This window comes from Indicator indicator, chromosome 1 (assembly GCF_027791375.1).
Source record: "Indicator indicator isolate 239-I01 chromosome 1, UM_Iind_1.1, whole genome shotgun sequence".
In the NCBI taxonomy this organism is placed as follows: Eukaryota; Metazoa; Chordata; class Aves; order Piciformes; family Indicatoridae; genus Indicator; species Indicator indicator.
The window spans coordinates 74,882,900-74,897,781 of record NC_072010.1 but is presented as its reverse complement, the minus strand read 5'-3'; the positions used below and the strand labels follow the sequence as shown (position 1 = coordinate 74,897,781).

Here is a 14,882-nt window from a genome sequence, read left to right as displayed (position 1 = left end):
GCTGTTCAAAGCTAGAAAGAAGTGCAATTCATAAAACATTATCATGATTCAAAGCGAAGAGAGTTTTCAGGAGATAATTTTAATGGATTCAGTTCATGCAGAGACAATCTGTCAAACTACATAAAACTTTTTCTTAGTTTGATTAATAAAAGAAGTATGTTCTTAATTTCTGTTTTTCTCTCTCTTGACATTTGTCTTCAGGTTTTTAAGCCAACTGTTCATGATATGATCCATCTGGCTTCTAAGAATCAACAACCCCCTTGTGAATAATGGTTAAAAACGGATCCCGCCTGGACATTGAAACGCTGGCTATGCTCCAGAATAAAGCTATCTCCATCACCCTTCCAGTTGTGTATACACTGGTGGCTATGATCAGTATCCCTGGCAATTTGTTCTCCCTTTGGGTGCTCTGCTGGCATATCAAACCCAAAACACCTTCTGTTATCTTCATGATCAATCTAAGCATCACAGATCTCATGCTGGCCAGCTGCTTTCCCTTCCAGATTTCTTATCACATCCAAAGCAATCACTGGAGCTTTGGCAAGACCCTTTGCAGCCTCGTGACTGTGATGTTCTACTCCAACATGTATTCTTCCATATTGACCATGACTTGTATCAGCATCGAGCGGTATATGGGTGTGGTATATCCCATGAAGTTGATCAAGTGGAGAAGAAAAAGATACGCCTTTGCTGCCTGCCTGGGTATGTGGATTTTCTTGCTAATAGCCTTCTACCCACTAGAAAGCACAGATCTGACCTACGAAGTGAAAGAACTGGGGATTATAACCTGTTTTGATGTTCTCAAATGGGACATGCTGCCCAACTTTGCAGCCTGGGTAGCTTTTCTCCTCACACTATTTGTCGTGCTTTTCCTGATCCCATTTGTTGTAACAGTTGGATGCTATATTGGCACCATTCGGAAGCTTATTCAGACATCAAGCAGATATGGTAACAGGCAGAAGACTAGATCCATATATCTAGCCATTATAGTCCTTCTGGTATTCATCACTTGCTTCGCCCCCAATAACTTTATCCTACTTGTGCATATGATCAGCCGCCTATTTTATAGCAGGAGTTTGTACCCTGCCTACAAGCTCACCTTGTGCCTCAGTTGCTTCAACAACTGCATAGATCCATTCATTTACTATTTTGCATCCAAAGAATTTTACCAGAAATTCATGCAAGTGTTTCGTCCTAAGGTACTGCTCAGTGACAGTCTGGAAACCAGAAGAGAAAGCTTATTCTCTGGCAGGACCGTATCAGCCAGGTCAATGTCAAGCGGACCTATGGATGGATTAGAGGGAGTAAAGGTCTGTTTGCAAAGGCAGGAAAGTGTTTTTTAGCCTTAAACATCCCCAGAAGAAAGGCACCTGTGACATCCATGAGTAGATGCAGAAAATATTTCTTTTTGAATGGCTACCTTCAAAATACCTTCCTCCAGTGAGAGAATTCAAGCCATACTTATATTGTGCATCCTACTTCAGTATTTTCTGTTAAGAAATAAGAACTGAATTTATTCATGAAGGCACTGAAGCAAATCCAAAACTGATAATTAGAGGATGCCCTGGAATTAGTCCTACTGCATAAAATCAAGTGATAGGTTTAGAACAAAAGTTATTTTCAAGTCATATAATCTCAGGGATTAATCAAAGGCTCATGATTCTCTGCGAATGGGAAATATTACTGCATATGAATTACAGCGTACACTGAAGTTGGATTTGGGCTAAGGGAGTTAATTATCTAAGCAATGTGCTGAGTTTTTTGTTCGGTTGGGTTTCTCTTTTAATGTATTGCTTTCTCTGTCGTTGCATTTCTACAAAAGAACGAGCAAAAATAGCTTATAATTTTACCATTAGTGCATAGCCACTGTGAACTCACCACAACACTCACCCAACTGTTTATCAGAACCAAACCACACCAACCATTGAAAAGGTTAGGTTGACTCATATTACTTATTTCAGTTTTATACAGCAAAGTATCTCCTACAATGAAAGCTATAACTGATAATGTTTGAGGCTACTTCAGCTGCCGAATGGATGATATTTTAATTTCTCAAAACTGTTAATTTCTGAGGATGGTGGGGAACAGTTTATTCAAGAAAACAGATTTTCTCACATTACTAGAGTAAAAATGATGCTGCTTGTATGTGATTGGTATCAACAAGTCATTTTCACCAATTCACTACAGCACTAACCCCCTTAGCAGAGAGTGCAGCTTTATTCTGTGCACGGACAGTGAGTTTATATTCTGTATGGTGATGGTGTGGATGTTTAACTAGATTTTCAGCTAGTTATATGAGAATTCAACCACAGACTGCAGTGATTCCTTACCAGCAGAAACAGATGAAAACTTGCCTCTATAGTCAGATATCAGAAACATTCTTTCAAGTGGAAGCAAGGTTTGAGAACGGGAGATGTACCAAATACCCTGGACATAAATTACAGTAGGTTAATTGTTCAGTCCTCTGTTTGGGATTCCTCTTCTTCATCTTTGTATATACTGCATCATGTTTTAATTCTCACATCTCAACAACTGCCAGTGTTCTTGTAAAGACAACTGCTACAGAGTATGTACTGGGGACAGACAAAGACGTTTCTAAATCACCTCACGTGTGCTAAGAGAGAGGAGCCTACTGAATATGTTCTTGTGTGTGTCCAGGGCTCTGAGCAACTGTGCCAGCTCATGCTCCAAAAATGTCTCCTTGCACCAAGACCTCCAAGGACAGAATGATTGCCCTTCCTAATCCACTAGACATAAATTCAGTTAATTACCTTACATTTTGTAAACCTGTGTGTTGATATAGCAGTGCATAGTTTCACCTTGCTGCTCAAATCCCTTTACCATGCACTTTCACAAAATTCCAGCCTTCTCACTACCAAAGTTGTTTCCAGCATTTTGCTGCAGCAGAAACTTTTTTGGAGGTTAGACTGAAATTCTTTTCTTTTCTTTTCTTTTCTTTTCTTTTCTTTTCTTTTCTTTTCTTTTCTTTTCTTTTCTTTTCTTTTCTTTTCTTTTCTTTTCTTTTCTTTTCTTTTCTTTTCTTTTCTTTTTTCTTTTCTTTTCTTTTCTTTTCTTTTCTTTTCTTTTCTTTTCTTTTCTTTTCCTTTTCTTTTCTTTTCTTTTCTTTTCTTTTCTTTTCTTTTCTTTTCTTTTCTTTTCTTTTCTTTTCTTTTCTTTTCTTTTCTTTTTCTTTTTCTTTTTCTTTTCTTTTCCTTTTCTTTTCTCTTTTCTTTTTTCTTTTCTTTTTTCTATAATAATTATTTTTACAATTAGAACCATTACTCCTACTAGCTGTAATGCTAATTTTCATTCTGTTTTATCTTAAATCTGTACTCAAATACCTCCTAAAAAGTGTTGCAATGTGCCTGAACTGTAACTGACACCAAAGAGGACCAAAAGGGCAGAAAGTGCACTTTGGCCAACTCCTATGCTCTGAAAAATACTGAATTGCTCCTTTTGCAAGACAGAAAAGACACTCACGACTGAAAATATTATCTCCAGCCTTAAAGAGCTCTTTATAGTCATTCATCCCTTTTCTGACAGTCTAAAAAGGAATAGGAATGATGCCTTGTTCAGGTACCTCTTTATGCCATTTTACTAACTAGCCTCTAGTTAGCTCTAGTTAGGCCATTTAGGTCAGTGAGATTGTTCCTTGAGAAAGGCATTTTAAAAATGAACCAAACAGCAGCAATCATCTGAGTCTGATGGTGCATATTGAAGTTTTGGAAGGTTTTTATTTAGAGAGAAGAGGAAGAAATTACTTCTAAAAGCAGCCCAACCTACTAGGCCTTTGACACTGGAAACATCCTTCTGGGGCAGCACGAGGTAGCAAGGCTTCTACCCTCCTTGGTCACTAGGTGTGAGTTAACATACATACATACATATATACATATAAATATATATACATAAGTGTAGAGTTCCAGTTGAGAGTTCATTGTGAAGGTCATGTCTATATTGCCTTTGCTGTGGTGATTATGGGTCCTGGGCAGCACGTTGACTTGATTGCCTCTGTGGCTAACATAATTTTCCTGAGAGGACATGAATGTACAGGCTTCTGTATTTCAGGGAGGTTGGGGTTTATTTTTGGTTTTGTTTGGTTGTTCATTTTTTATTATTATTACCAATTTAACCTGTGAATATACTTGGACTTTCTTGTATATATCATAATAAAACCAAATATAAAAAGGTCACGATTTATGAGTTTTTTCCTTTGTTTGCATGTGTCACCTGTGAGAAACTTCAAGCTTAGAAGAGGGCAGGAAAATTATGTTATGAAATAAAACAAATCCATTTCCCCTGCTATTGGGGGGGGAAGCATTAAGATTTTTTTAGTTATTGTTTTAAGTCTCTTATTTTTTCCAGGCACTTTGAAGATTGATGTTTTTTTTCTTTGCATACTTGTTCTTTTTTTTTTCCCCTTTTATATATATCTCTCTCTATCTATATCTGTATCTATATCTATCTCTCTATCTCTATCTCTATCTCTATCTTGAAGCTGCCATTGGCACACCTCCTTCACACAAATTTTAAAAGCAGTAATGCTTGAATGAAAGGTTGGCTAACTTGGAATCCTTCTTGTCCAAGAGGTGCACCAAATGCATACATTTTTACATCCAAATGCATTTTCTGAGAGGCCTGGCAGCCTGGACTTGTCCTGCCCCCAGTCAGGACTAGGACAGCTGTATGGCACTGGGGCAGCCCCAGCTTCCAGCACTGGGCACCTCTCTAGGGATGAAAATGGGTCATAGAGCCCCTGGTGGGCCTGGCTTGGCAGAGCCTATGGCCAGACAGGGCAGGACAGGGAATGGGGAGCTGAAGACTGGTCCTACTACAGCATCGCTAGGGGTGGGGCTGACTGTCTCTGACATGGGATCCTGTGCCCTGAACAGAGTTGGGCGAGTCCCAGGGGCCTGGGCAGGGAGAGTCAGGGTTGGTAGTGTCTTGATAAACATTCCCTAGACTAACTATGCTCCGTTTTGTGTTCAGGGTCTGTTTGGCTACATCTATGCTGTACATGAGAGGGACAGAGATCATCCTTAAGCTACTAAATTATTTTTTGTCACTTTTTTTCCAGTTCAAAGTGTTTAAAATAACACATGGTCTACACTGACAACCACCAGAGTGTTTTTTCTTTAAGGACATCCTTAATGTACATGCTACATACCCAGAGGTGTGCATGATAGCATGAATGTTTGAGGGTGAAATTCAGCATTGGTAAGTGTGAAATAACGCACATAGAGACATTTAGTCATATCTTTGTGTACAAAATTATGTTGCTGGGCTATGAATTAGAATACATAATCCCGTGCAGCAGCTCAGCATTGTAGTAATCCACGGCTCACCCGCACTTTGTTTACTTTGTGCAATTACTGGTCAGTTCATCCCAGATAGAATCTACATGAAGTGGAAAAAATCAAGAGAAGGGCATCTAGGATGATCTAAAGTATGAATTTAAAACCTTGTGAGTTAAATAGTTCAGTACTCTTCAGACAAAAAGGGACAGTACAGGGTAGGTAGGAAAGAGGTCTACAGAAATGTAGAAGCTTACTGGAATGAGTTTTGCTGCCTTTGCCCAAACAAGAACTGGGGAATAATGTATTATGCTAATGAGATCCAAGCTCAAATCCAGGAAAAGTTAGTATCTCTTCTCATAACACATAGTATAATTGGGGAATTACCAAGGATGCTGTGGATGCACATAGTGCATGAGTCCACAAAAAGACTGGAAAGGCACCTGAAAAATGAATTCATTTTAGTTTCCTAAATAGGCAAACTACAAGAGAAGAAAACCCTAAGACCAAAACAGTCAGAGGTTGGAGGAGCATTAAAAAGACATTACATGATTGCCCTGTTCTTCTTTTTTCTTGAAATGCCAGTGCTAGACAGCCCCTTGGTCCCACTCTAGTCAGTCTCACACCCCCATATAAAGTCTGCCAGAACTGCCTTGGAGCCTGGCCTCTTCCATGCTGTCTGCTGGAGTGCTGCCAGTGGGGACTCAACGGTGAGCTTTGCTTGCTACTGTTTTGGAATCTATCCCAGAGTATGAGAGGGAGTTAAGTGTGCCCCAGGCTCCCTCTGGGGTACAAGCTTGGCTCTTTCCCACTTTGACTTGTTGACATTACAAGATGTTGAGATTGGAAAAGACATCTGGAGGTCACCTTGTCCAACCCCTCTGATCAAGCAGTCCTTTCATGAGTACGATCCTTCAACAAACACCTCCCCTCCTGGTAAAAGCTAACCCATTGTGTCGGTGTGAGCTGAAATTCCACCCCCCACCGACAATAACCAGGCTAGCTCAGTCTGGAAGCAAATGAAGGCTGTATTTACAAGCAGAGTCTAAAATCTACGATTAAATGCAATGAATATGTACAAATATACAAAATTCACAACATTTACAAATATATACAATCAACAGAAAAAGCACAATCGATCTCCCTTTGCTTCCCCCCAAGGGGACCCTCCCAAAGGGGCCTCTCTCTCTCCCAGGAGCTTCCCCCCAGACCCCCCTGGACAGAGAAGAAGAGTTAGTTAAGCAGAAAGTTGTTAACTTAGCTGCCAAGGTCAGTACGTGTTATCTTCAGCCAGAAGAGAAGAAGAAACAGCAGCCAGACAGCCCAGCAACTGCCCCCACTGCAGAACGCAGAGTGTGCAGAATGCCTACTTTGTTTTAGTTAATAGTTCTTAAACATTTCTATCTATCCAATGGAAGTGTTTAGAACAATCAGTATTTTGCTTTCTTACACCCAATAGTGACTTATTTACACTCTTTCACTTTCTCTGTTCTGAACTTTGCAAGGAAAAATTAAAGAGACAGTTTCAAACCACCACACCCATTTTGCTGCTGGAAGCAGCATCAAATATCCAGACCTCTGCTGTAAGGAAAGGAATGTAATTAACAGACAAATACACCACTACCTAGATACAGAGCAAACATCTCACAGAGGGACTCAGATCTCTTGAAATGTGGGCTTGCCAGGCACAAAAGACAAAACTTATCGGATAAAAAGTAGATATGAAGAGTGACTCTAAGCATCTTACTGTTTGGTAGCATTCATGTTGACTGCCTCCTCTGTTTCTGAAATCTATATTATAGATTGATTATTGGTTGTACTCAGACATCCAGATATGGGTAGACTTCTGTGTTACCACACCACAAAAAGAATGTTGGTATCCCAGGACTGTTACCACCTTCATCTTGACAGCCTTCTTAAGATTTTGCCACCTTCATTCTTGTAACAGCAGTTTGTTCATCTGGTGGAAAGCCACGTAGGCTTATGAACTGGGAAATAATATTCCTGGGCATCTCAGCAAACGCTTAAATAGGCTGCAGGTCTTTCTCATCTCTCAAAACTCATATGGCTTCAGAAAATTTGGGAAAACATGTGAGTTAAATGACTGGAAGCTTCTTCCCATTTACTTAGTCTGTCCACCTTTACAGTTAGAAAGGCTGTCCACCTTTGCAGTTAGAAACTTGCCACGGAGGTGAAATGGTTTTTCACTCCTTCAAAAAGTTTCAACACTATAACATGGATTGTTTGGTTTCCCCAGTTTCCCAGTCCACAGGCTGACATTTTTCCTTCCCCTAGTTCACCTTGCATTCTACAATATATACAGAATGCACCAGTATCTTACCCCATGAATAATACAAACTATTCTGCACATCTTCGCCTAAAATGTCCATATACTAGAGCTTTGTTAACAAGAGAAATTTTCCCACATATTGCTGCTAAAACTAAATATTTAAAGGAGTAGAAAACTGAGGTAAAATACATCAGATAACTTTTCTTCAGTTGAAAAATTTGATCAGATTGAGATGATAGAAGACAAAAATTAAGTCTGGCAGTACTTCCATTTTTATTTTCATATTCACTAAAGGTATTTGGGTCACATTTGGGTGGAATTATTCCTATTCTTACAACCATATAAATTTGCTGGCGGGGCCTTAAGCTCTGTTACAAACACATCGCAGTACCTATTAATGTGTTTATGATGTCTCTTTATAGCTCCAATCTCAATGCATCTCTTTGCCTATTGGTATTAACATTAGCTCTGATTGTTCCTATATGTACACACATGCTTATTCAGTTATATTAAGTGATCCTTACACTTAAACCTGAGACTTCGAGTATTTGTGGTTCTTGGGCTTTAGCTTGGAAAAGTTACAGCTCTCTACAGCTACTTGAAATTTAAAGCAAGCAAGAAAATACTTAGGAAAAAATATGGGATGCACTACCCTCTTGTGGAGATTTAAATGATGTACATATTTTTAAGAGCTCCACAATTGGCTTGACCTTGGAGCTTCGCAAGAATTTTCTTGAAGAGCAGGGATTCCAGTTTAGCTAATAAACCTTCCCTTCTCATCTTATCTTCATTTCCCCACAAGCTGTACCATTGTCTTTGCAGAAATCATTATACTGTTGTCTTAGCTTTAAGAGCGAACAGAAATTATGTTTTACCTACCAAAGGAAGTAAAATAAAGACACTCTCAAACCAGATTGTAAGTGCACCCATATCAAACCACAACAACTGTATGAGTAGAAGGAAGACTTGTTTTTCATACTTAGGCAAATATATATTTGTATCTTATACTATGGATGTGTACAAGTGTTGTATATAAATACCGACATACAGCATGTGCATGTTGTGTCTGTAACATGCACATTGCATACACACATTTTCTTAAAATATTTTATGAACTCATTTATGTGTTTTTCAAATATTAAAAAAAGAAAATCAGGAACAGTGGTCTTCACAGTGTGATACACTATATATTTTTCTCTAGAAATTACATTAACAGGAGTGAGACTGAGGCAATCCTGAAGTTAAAGGTGGAACTACCCATGCAGCACAAGCCAGCCATGTGACTTTAAGGGAGGTTCAGGGATTCAATACATACAACCCTCAAACATACAAACACACTAGGGATGTTGTCAGTAAACACTCTTCAATTCCAATAATTACATGGTCTGGTCTTCCCCTCTGTGCTGACTGTTGGCCTCAAGCTAAAAACATAGAGAAAGCAAGCTACAGATCAGAAGCTGTTTCAGAGCAGACATCTGGGAAAACAACAGTGCTGGAAGCACATGTAACTGTGATGTTGCTTCAGTATCATATGAACTGGGATGTGCCTACAGCACACTTTCATCCTGGAAAGGGCTACACCACACATTTGATATCAGCCAGAAACTAGCAGGATGGAAACATTCTTTTCTTTCTTCTGCCCTGTGTTGCTGCTGTGGACCTGGCAGGTCATCATCTTGGACAACATAGGGACAAAACCTGTCATTCTGTTCTCCTTTCGTTCAAGTCTCTAGATTTCCTCACTTTGCAATACTTTCTTTGTGGCAGAGAGCAAAACCAAAGCAGTTAGTTTGAATCCCTGGCATCCCTCCTTTAATTATTCTTCTAAGAAAACTACACTATTTAAACATGCTGGCCAAGGATGCTTCAGGGAGGCTTGGCTAACGATATCTGTATTGCTAAAGGATGCTTTACAAACGGACACACTCTATCAGGGCATTTCTACATTCATTATGATGTAGCTGCTTCTCCTTGTCCCATGAAATCTGAGAGACAGTTGGTACTCCTCTGATACTAGGTATACTGGCTTCCCTCAACAACTATGAAGTTTCCTCACATTTGATAGCTATATGGAACAAATATCTTCAAATTAAGCATATTGTAAAAACATTACAGGGTCATTAAATACTATATAGCCCATGCACTTAACTTAAAAACGTATTTAATCTGACTTCCTGTGGTTTTCCCAAAATACCTCTATGAGCTTGTAACACCACTTTACTTCAAATAGAAAGTAAATTCTAGGAAGTGATCATGTAGACACATTGAGCTATTGCATGCCTTCCAAGCTGGATAGAAAAGAGGAAGGAACATTTTGACCCGAACTGAAGAAAAGTGAACTGACAGAGGTTCTTAAAAATGGTTGTGGTAGTTTTAGGCTATGCCTTTAAAAATCTTTCACAGATCTTGAACAGAAATTGGTAAAATTTAAATAAATCAATATTGGGTGTAAAAAGTAAAATAATGATAGTTCTAAACAGCCAATTTGCAGAGGTAAAAGCTGTCCAGCTAGCTCTCGATGTAGCTGAACATAAGAGATGGCCAATGCTTTACCTCTATGCAGATTCATGGATGGTAGCCAACACTTTGTGGGGCTGGCTAAAGGACTGGAAAAAGAATGGTTGGCAGAGGAAAGGAAAGCCTATTTGGGCTGCTGGTATGTGGCAAGACATTGCTGCTCGCATTGAGAAAATTCCAGTGAATGTGAGACACATTGATGCTCACATACCTAAGAGCAAAGCTACTGAGGAACAGAAACACAACCATCAAGAAGATTTAGCTGCAAAAGTTTCTCAAGTAGATATAAACTGTGATCCTGATCTTGACTGAAAACACCAAGGTGAACTCTTTTTAGCTCAATGGGCTCATGATTTATCATGACATTGAGGCAAGAGATGCAAACTATCAGTGGGCTTGTGACAGATCCATTGACATTTCCATGGATGCTATCACACAAGTCATCCATGACTGTGACATTTGTGCTGCTATTAAAGCAGGCAAAGCGAATCAAGCCCTTGTGGTATGGTGACCGATGGCCCAAGTACAAGTATAGTGAGGTGCAGCAGATTGACTACATCACTACCTCGTTCTTGATCTGGTAAGCAATATGTGCTGACTATGGTAGAGGCAAGCACTGGATGGTTGGATGCTTGAAAAACTGGGAGAAACATTTAGCATAAGCAACCTGCTTGGTAAATAGCAGGGGTTCCGTAAATCAAGCTGGACCTGCACAGTCAGGTTTGTTACAAAAGGTAGAAGGTGATAGAGTTCCTGTTATTAAAGAATCTGTTAGGGAAAACTGCTTGGGTACTTTCTCCTTCAGGAAAGGCTAAGCCTATCCAAAGGGTGGTTTCTGCTAAAGGTCCTGGTCACACTTACTGCATAATGCAAGAGAATGGTGAAATTCAGTGTATTCCATAAAGAAATCTAACTTTAGCTGAGAGAGTTTAAATTCAGAGGGTATAGTACAGATACAATATTATGCCCAAAAAGAATCCATGAGGAATCTACAGTGCACGAACCCTGACAACCCAGAGTCACCTGAGAGTCCCTGTCTTTTTCTTCATCTCATCTGCGAAGAGACAAACTGTTTTCTTATTTCCTATTTTTTGAACTTTTGAATCATCTGCATCTGAGATTGCCCTAATGGACTATGAACTTTATTTACTCATTATTGTAGATATTGTTTTAGATTAGATGGACAATGTTAGCAACCAATTGGATTGTTTAGAAAGGGTGGATTGTAGTAGTTTTAGGCTATGCCTTCAAAACTTTTTCACAGATCTTGAAAATCTAGTAAAATGTAAATAAATCACTATTGGGTATAAAAAGTAAAATAATGATAGTTCTAAACAATCCCATTGGAAGAGATAATGAACTTAAACTAGTTGTACAAAACAATCTATCTCTCTTCGCTGCTTCTTCTCTGGCTGATGCTTCTCCTGGCTTTACTGACCTTGGCTGCACTGCTTTGTTCTGATTGGTATTACAAAAACCTCTCTGCTCTGTCTCTTGCCCCTTTTGTGTACAGGGGGGTGGGGAAGGAGGCAGGGAAGGGAGAACCTGTTGCAGCTCCCCTGGTCTTTGGCCACGGGGGTTCTTGTGCTGTTTATCAATTGTACCTTGCAATGATCTGACTTTGTTTTTAACATCTACAATCCCTTTCACAGCCCGCAAACTTAGTCGAATGTGTAAAGCATTCCTAGCAGATCAAGCACATAGTGTTACATGGAGCAGGTAACCTTTTGTTTAAAAGACTGCTTGCTAAATACTAGGTGTGCATATAAAAAGATAACAATAAAACATAGCACAGGCGATGTTAAATGATACAATTATGGTTTTAAGCAGAGGAAAGTTCCTAATGATTAGTAGGTGAAATAGATTCCATCTAAAACCCACTCATGTTCTTTTCTCTATATTAAGAGAAACTACAGATACTAATTATTTCACAAACTGTGCAGACACAATGGACTATGACAACGATTTCAAAGGCAGAAAGAGGGTTGTTTAAAAAGCATAAATCTGAGCTCTTGCAATGAATGAGGTTATCCTAGAAAATCCAAGCTCCCTTGTGAAAGGTGAAACTAATTTCTTCCATGGCAATGTCCCGAGGATTCACTAACTTCTTCACAAAGCAAATGTGGTGCTCCCCCCAAACAAGTTGATCTTGTGCTTGCACAGGTGGCTCAGCCAAATAATACATTCAGGCTGAAAGTTCTCTCATTGCAATGTATGTAGAAGTAGGCACTGGAATTTGATTATCGTAGTGTTCTTTGTATACTTGCAGGTATTACTGTGTTGGCCATCGCAGAAATACAAATGCAGAAAAGTCCAGAACAACAGGGGAAAAAAATATGTCGAGGAAAGGTCTCTGCAGTTCAGAGCTCTACCTGCTATTTTGCTTCTGTTCAAAATACCTTGGATATTTGAAAAAGTCAACAGTTTCATAACCAGCCTTGGACAAGCTAATCTTTGACTAGCACAGACAGCCAAGACAAAAACTTTTCTGATAACTGCTGGTGACACTGATTTTCACTTCAGTCAGCTTGCTGCAGCCTCATACTTGTTCTGCCTGGCTCTTGCGAGGCTGCTATTGAGCAGTTAATAGTGAATAGTTGTCAAACCTCTCTCAACTGCAATAGCTTATGTGATGTGGTTTAGCATTTCCCATTGGGTTATTTGGATTAACATTTACACCATTTAAACTTACCTACATAAATGACATAATGGTAAATGAAAACATGTATGTCAACAGCTTCATGAGTTTATCTTTTAAATAAACTAAATCACTCTTTGTCATACCAAATGTAGTAATTACCACTCCTTTAAATCAGTAAAAAGCCACAGCTCATTTTCTTCACATAAAAATAAAATTTATTGGTTTATATTTTTGGACACTGTGTTAACCCTCAAAAGATCTGTTGTGCAAATCAGAGGAGCAGCACCCAAGCAGAATTCAGCCAAGGGAGGCAAGTGAAGCTTTTCTTACTCTTAAGTTAACACGATGCCACATGTAAGAAAGATGACTTATCTTGCATGCATCTCTAGAGACTCTAGACATGACTAGACACAGATCTGTGTCTATCCAAACAAGCTGACAGGAACAGGTCAAGTCTGTTCTTTACGTATACATGCTGAGTCGGAGTTACAACTTCACTGATTCGTTTATATGCCAATGAAAAAAAAATTAATAAAATGAGAAAAAATAAGGCCCATTGGTTTGAGGGGGAAAACTCTGCATTACTGTCTTGCTCCTCTGGAGTGCCTGCATTTAGTTTGTCAGTCTTGCCTATCCCACATAAAGAATACTAGGAGCATTCATGCAATTGCAATTTTCTATTCTTTGGTTATTTGTAGCCATGTTGGAGATATATGAGTACTAGGATTTATAATTATGTTAAATTTGCAGGCATTAGGGACAAGGATATAATATTTTTCCAAGAGGAGTAACTCCACATCTTTGTGTTATGTGTGTGAGGAAACATGTTTCTGTTATTTGATGACATCCTTGTCCTTTTATTCAGTCAAAAATTGTATTAGTATCATATGATACCCTGTCTTCCATTTCTGTAGTATCTTTCAAACCTCCTTATTTGTAAAAAGCAGTGTCACAGTTCTCAGCCCTCAAAAAGGACAGTGAAAAAAGACAAGCTTTGTGACAAACAGACTATTTCTATTTCACACAGGTCCTTTTTTCCTAGTTTGCTCTCCAGTTATCCCAAAACTATTTTCAATATTATGGTTTTGCAGAGGACAGCTGTCTGCATTCACAGTTAATGTAAGCATTTTCTTTCTGTTTTTAAGTTAGTATAATTTCCCCAGGTTCTTAGTACTTTTTGAGGAAGAAACGTCTCTAAAGATAAATTTTCAATTCTGCCCTCAGGTCACTGCTACCCACAAAAAAAAAAAAAAAAATCTGATACTCAGGATGACATACAACCTGCTAGGTTATGTCGGTAAACAGCTGATTCATGTGCACTATGACAAAGTGTGAAACCCAAGGCTAGAGGCAGCCCCAGCAGCACAAGAGAGAACAGAGCCCCCTGTCCCAGCCCCTCCTTGATGCCACATGAGTGCTACGGTTTGCTGCTGGAAGTGTCCATTTTGCAAAAAGAAAGGTAGGTAGGTAGGTAGGTGTCATGGTCCAATGATCGGTAATTTGGCAGAAGTTAACCTCCGCTGCCTTCCAGCTGGTGCTGGTGCTGAGTTTAACTCCTGACTGACGCCCAGTTGGATCTGTAATGTGACTAGCTCTACATTCTCGGCAACAGAATCAAGACTCAAACGGAGTCAACTGACTAAGACGGTTTATTTGGCAGACCTCAAATAAATAGCCCTCTGGTCGAGCGATGATGACGCAAACAGGGAGCGGCGCCAGGAGGGACCACAGCTGTTTCTCCCTACAGCAGCTTTTCTCTCTGTGTCAGGCGGAGCAGAAGGGGGCCGCGGCAGCGAGGGCTATCTTTCTCTCTCCCTCCAGAGCACCCTGCAGGGCAGAGAGGCAGGACAGGCCGGCGGCGCAGGTAGGGCAGGCAGTGACCCTCCCCCTCTTCCAGCAGACAGTTCTCAAGCAGCTCCCCAAGTAGCTCCCTAAGCAGCCCCCAATCAGTCTCCTAAGCAATCCTCTAAGCAGTCTTTTATAGTTTCACACCTTGCCGCCAAGCAGTTGCCACCTGCCCTGTCGGCTGAGCGCGCGGCTAAAGCAATCTCCAGGGCTTCACAACCTGCCCTTGTGTCCCCAGGTGTTTCTGCCGTCTTCGCCGCCAGGGAGTCCCCAGGGTCTAAGTCCCACCAGGGAGTCT

The 14,882-nt window shown here is 39.9% G+C and overlaps 1 protein-coding gene across 1 annotated transcript; it reads left to right on the top strand.

The window, feature by feature from the left end:
• Window positions 1-269: 269 nt before the first annotated feature.
• P2RY8 (P2Y receptor family member 8) lies at window positions 270-1,343 on the top strand. Its single transcript, XM_054388404.1, has one exon. It carries the CDS (start codon window positions 270-272, stop codon window positions 1,341-1,343), a length of 1,074 nt encoding a protein of 357 aa, XP_054244379.1.
• Window positions 1,344-14,882: the final 13,539 nt, after the last annotated feature.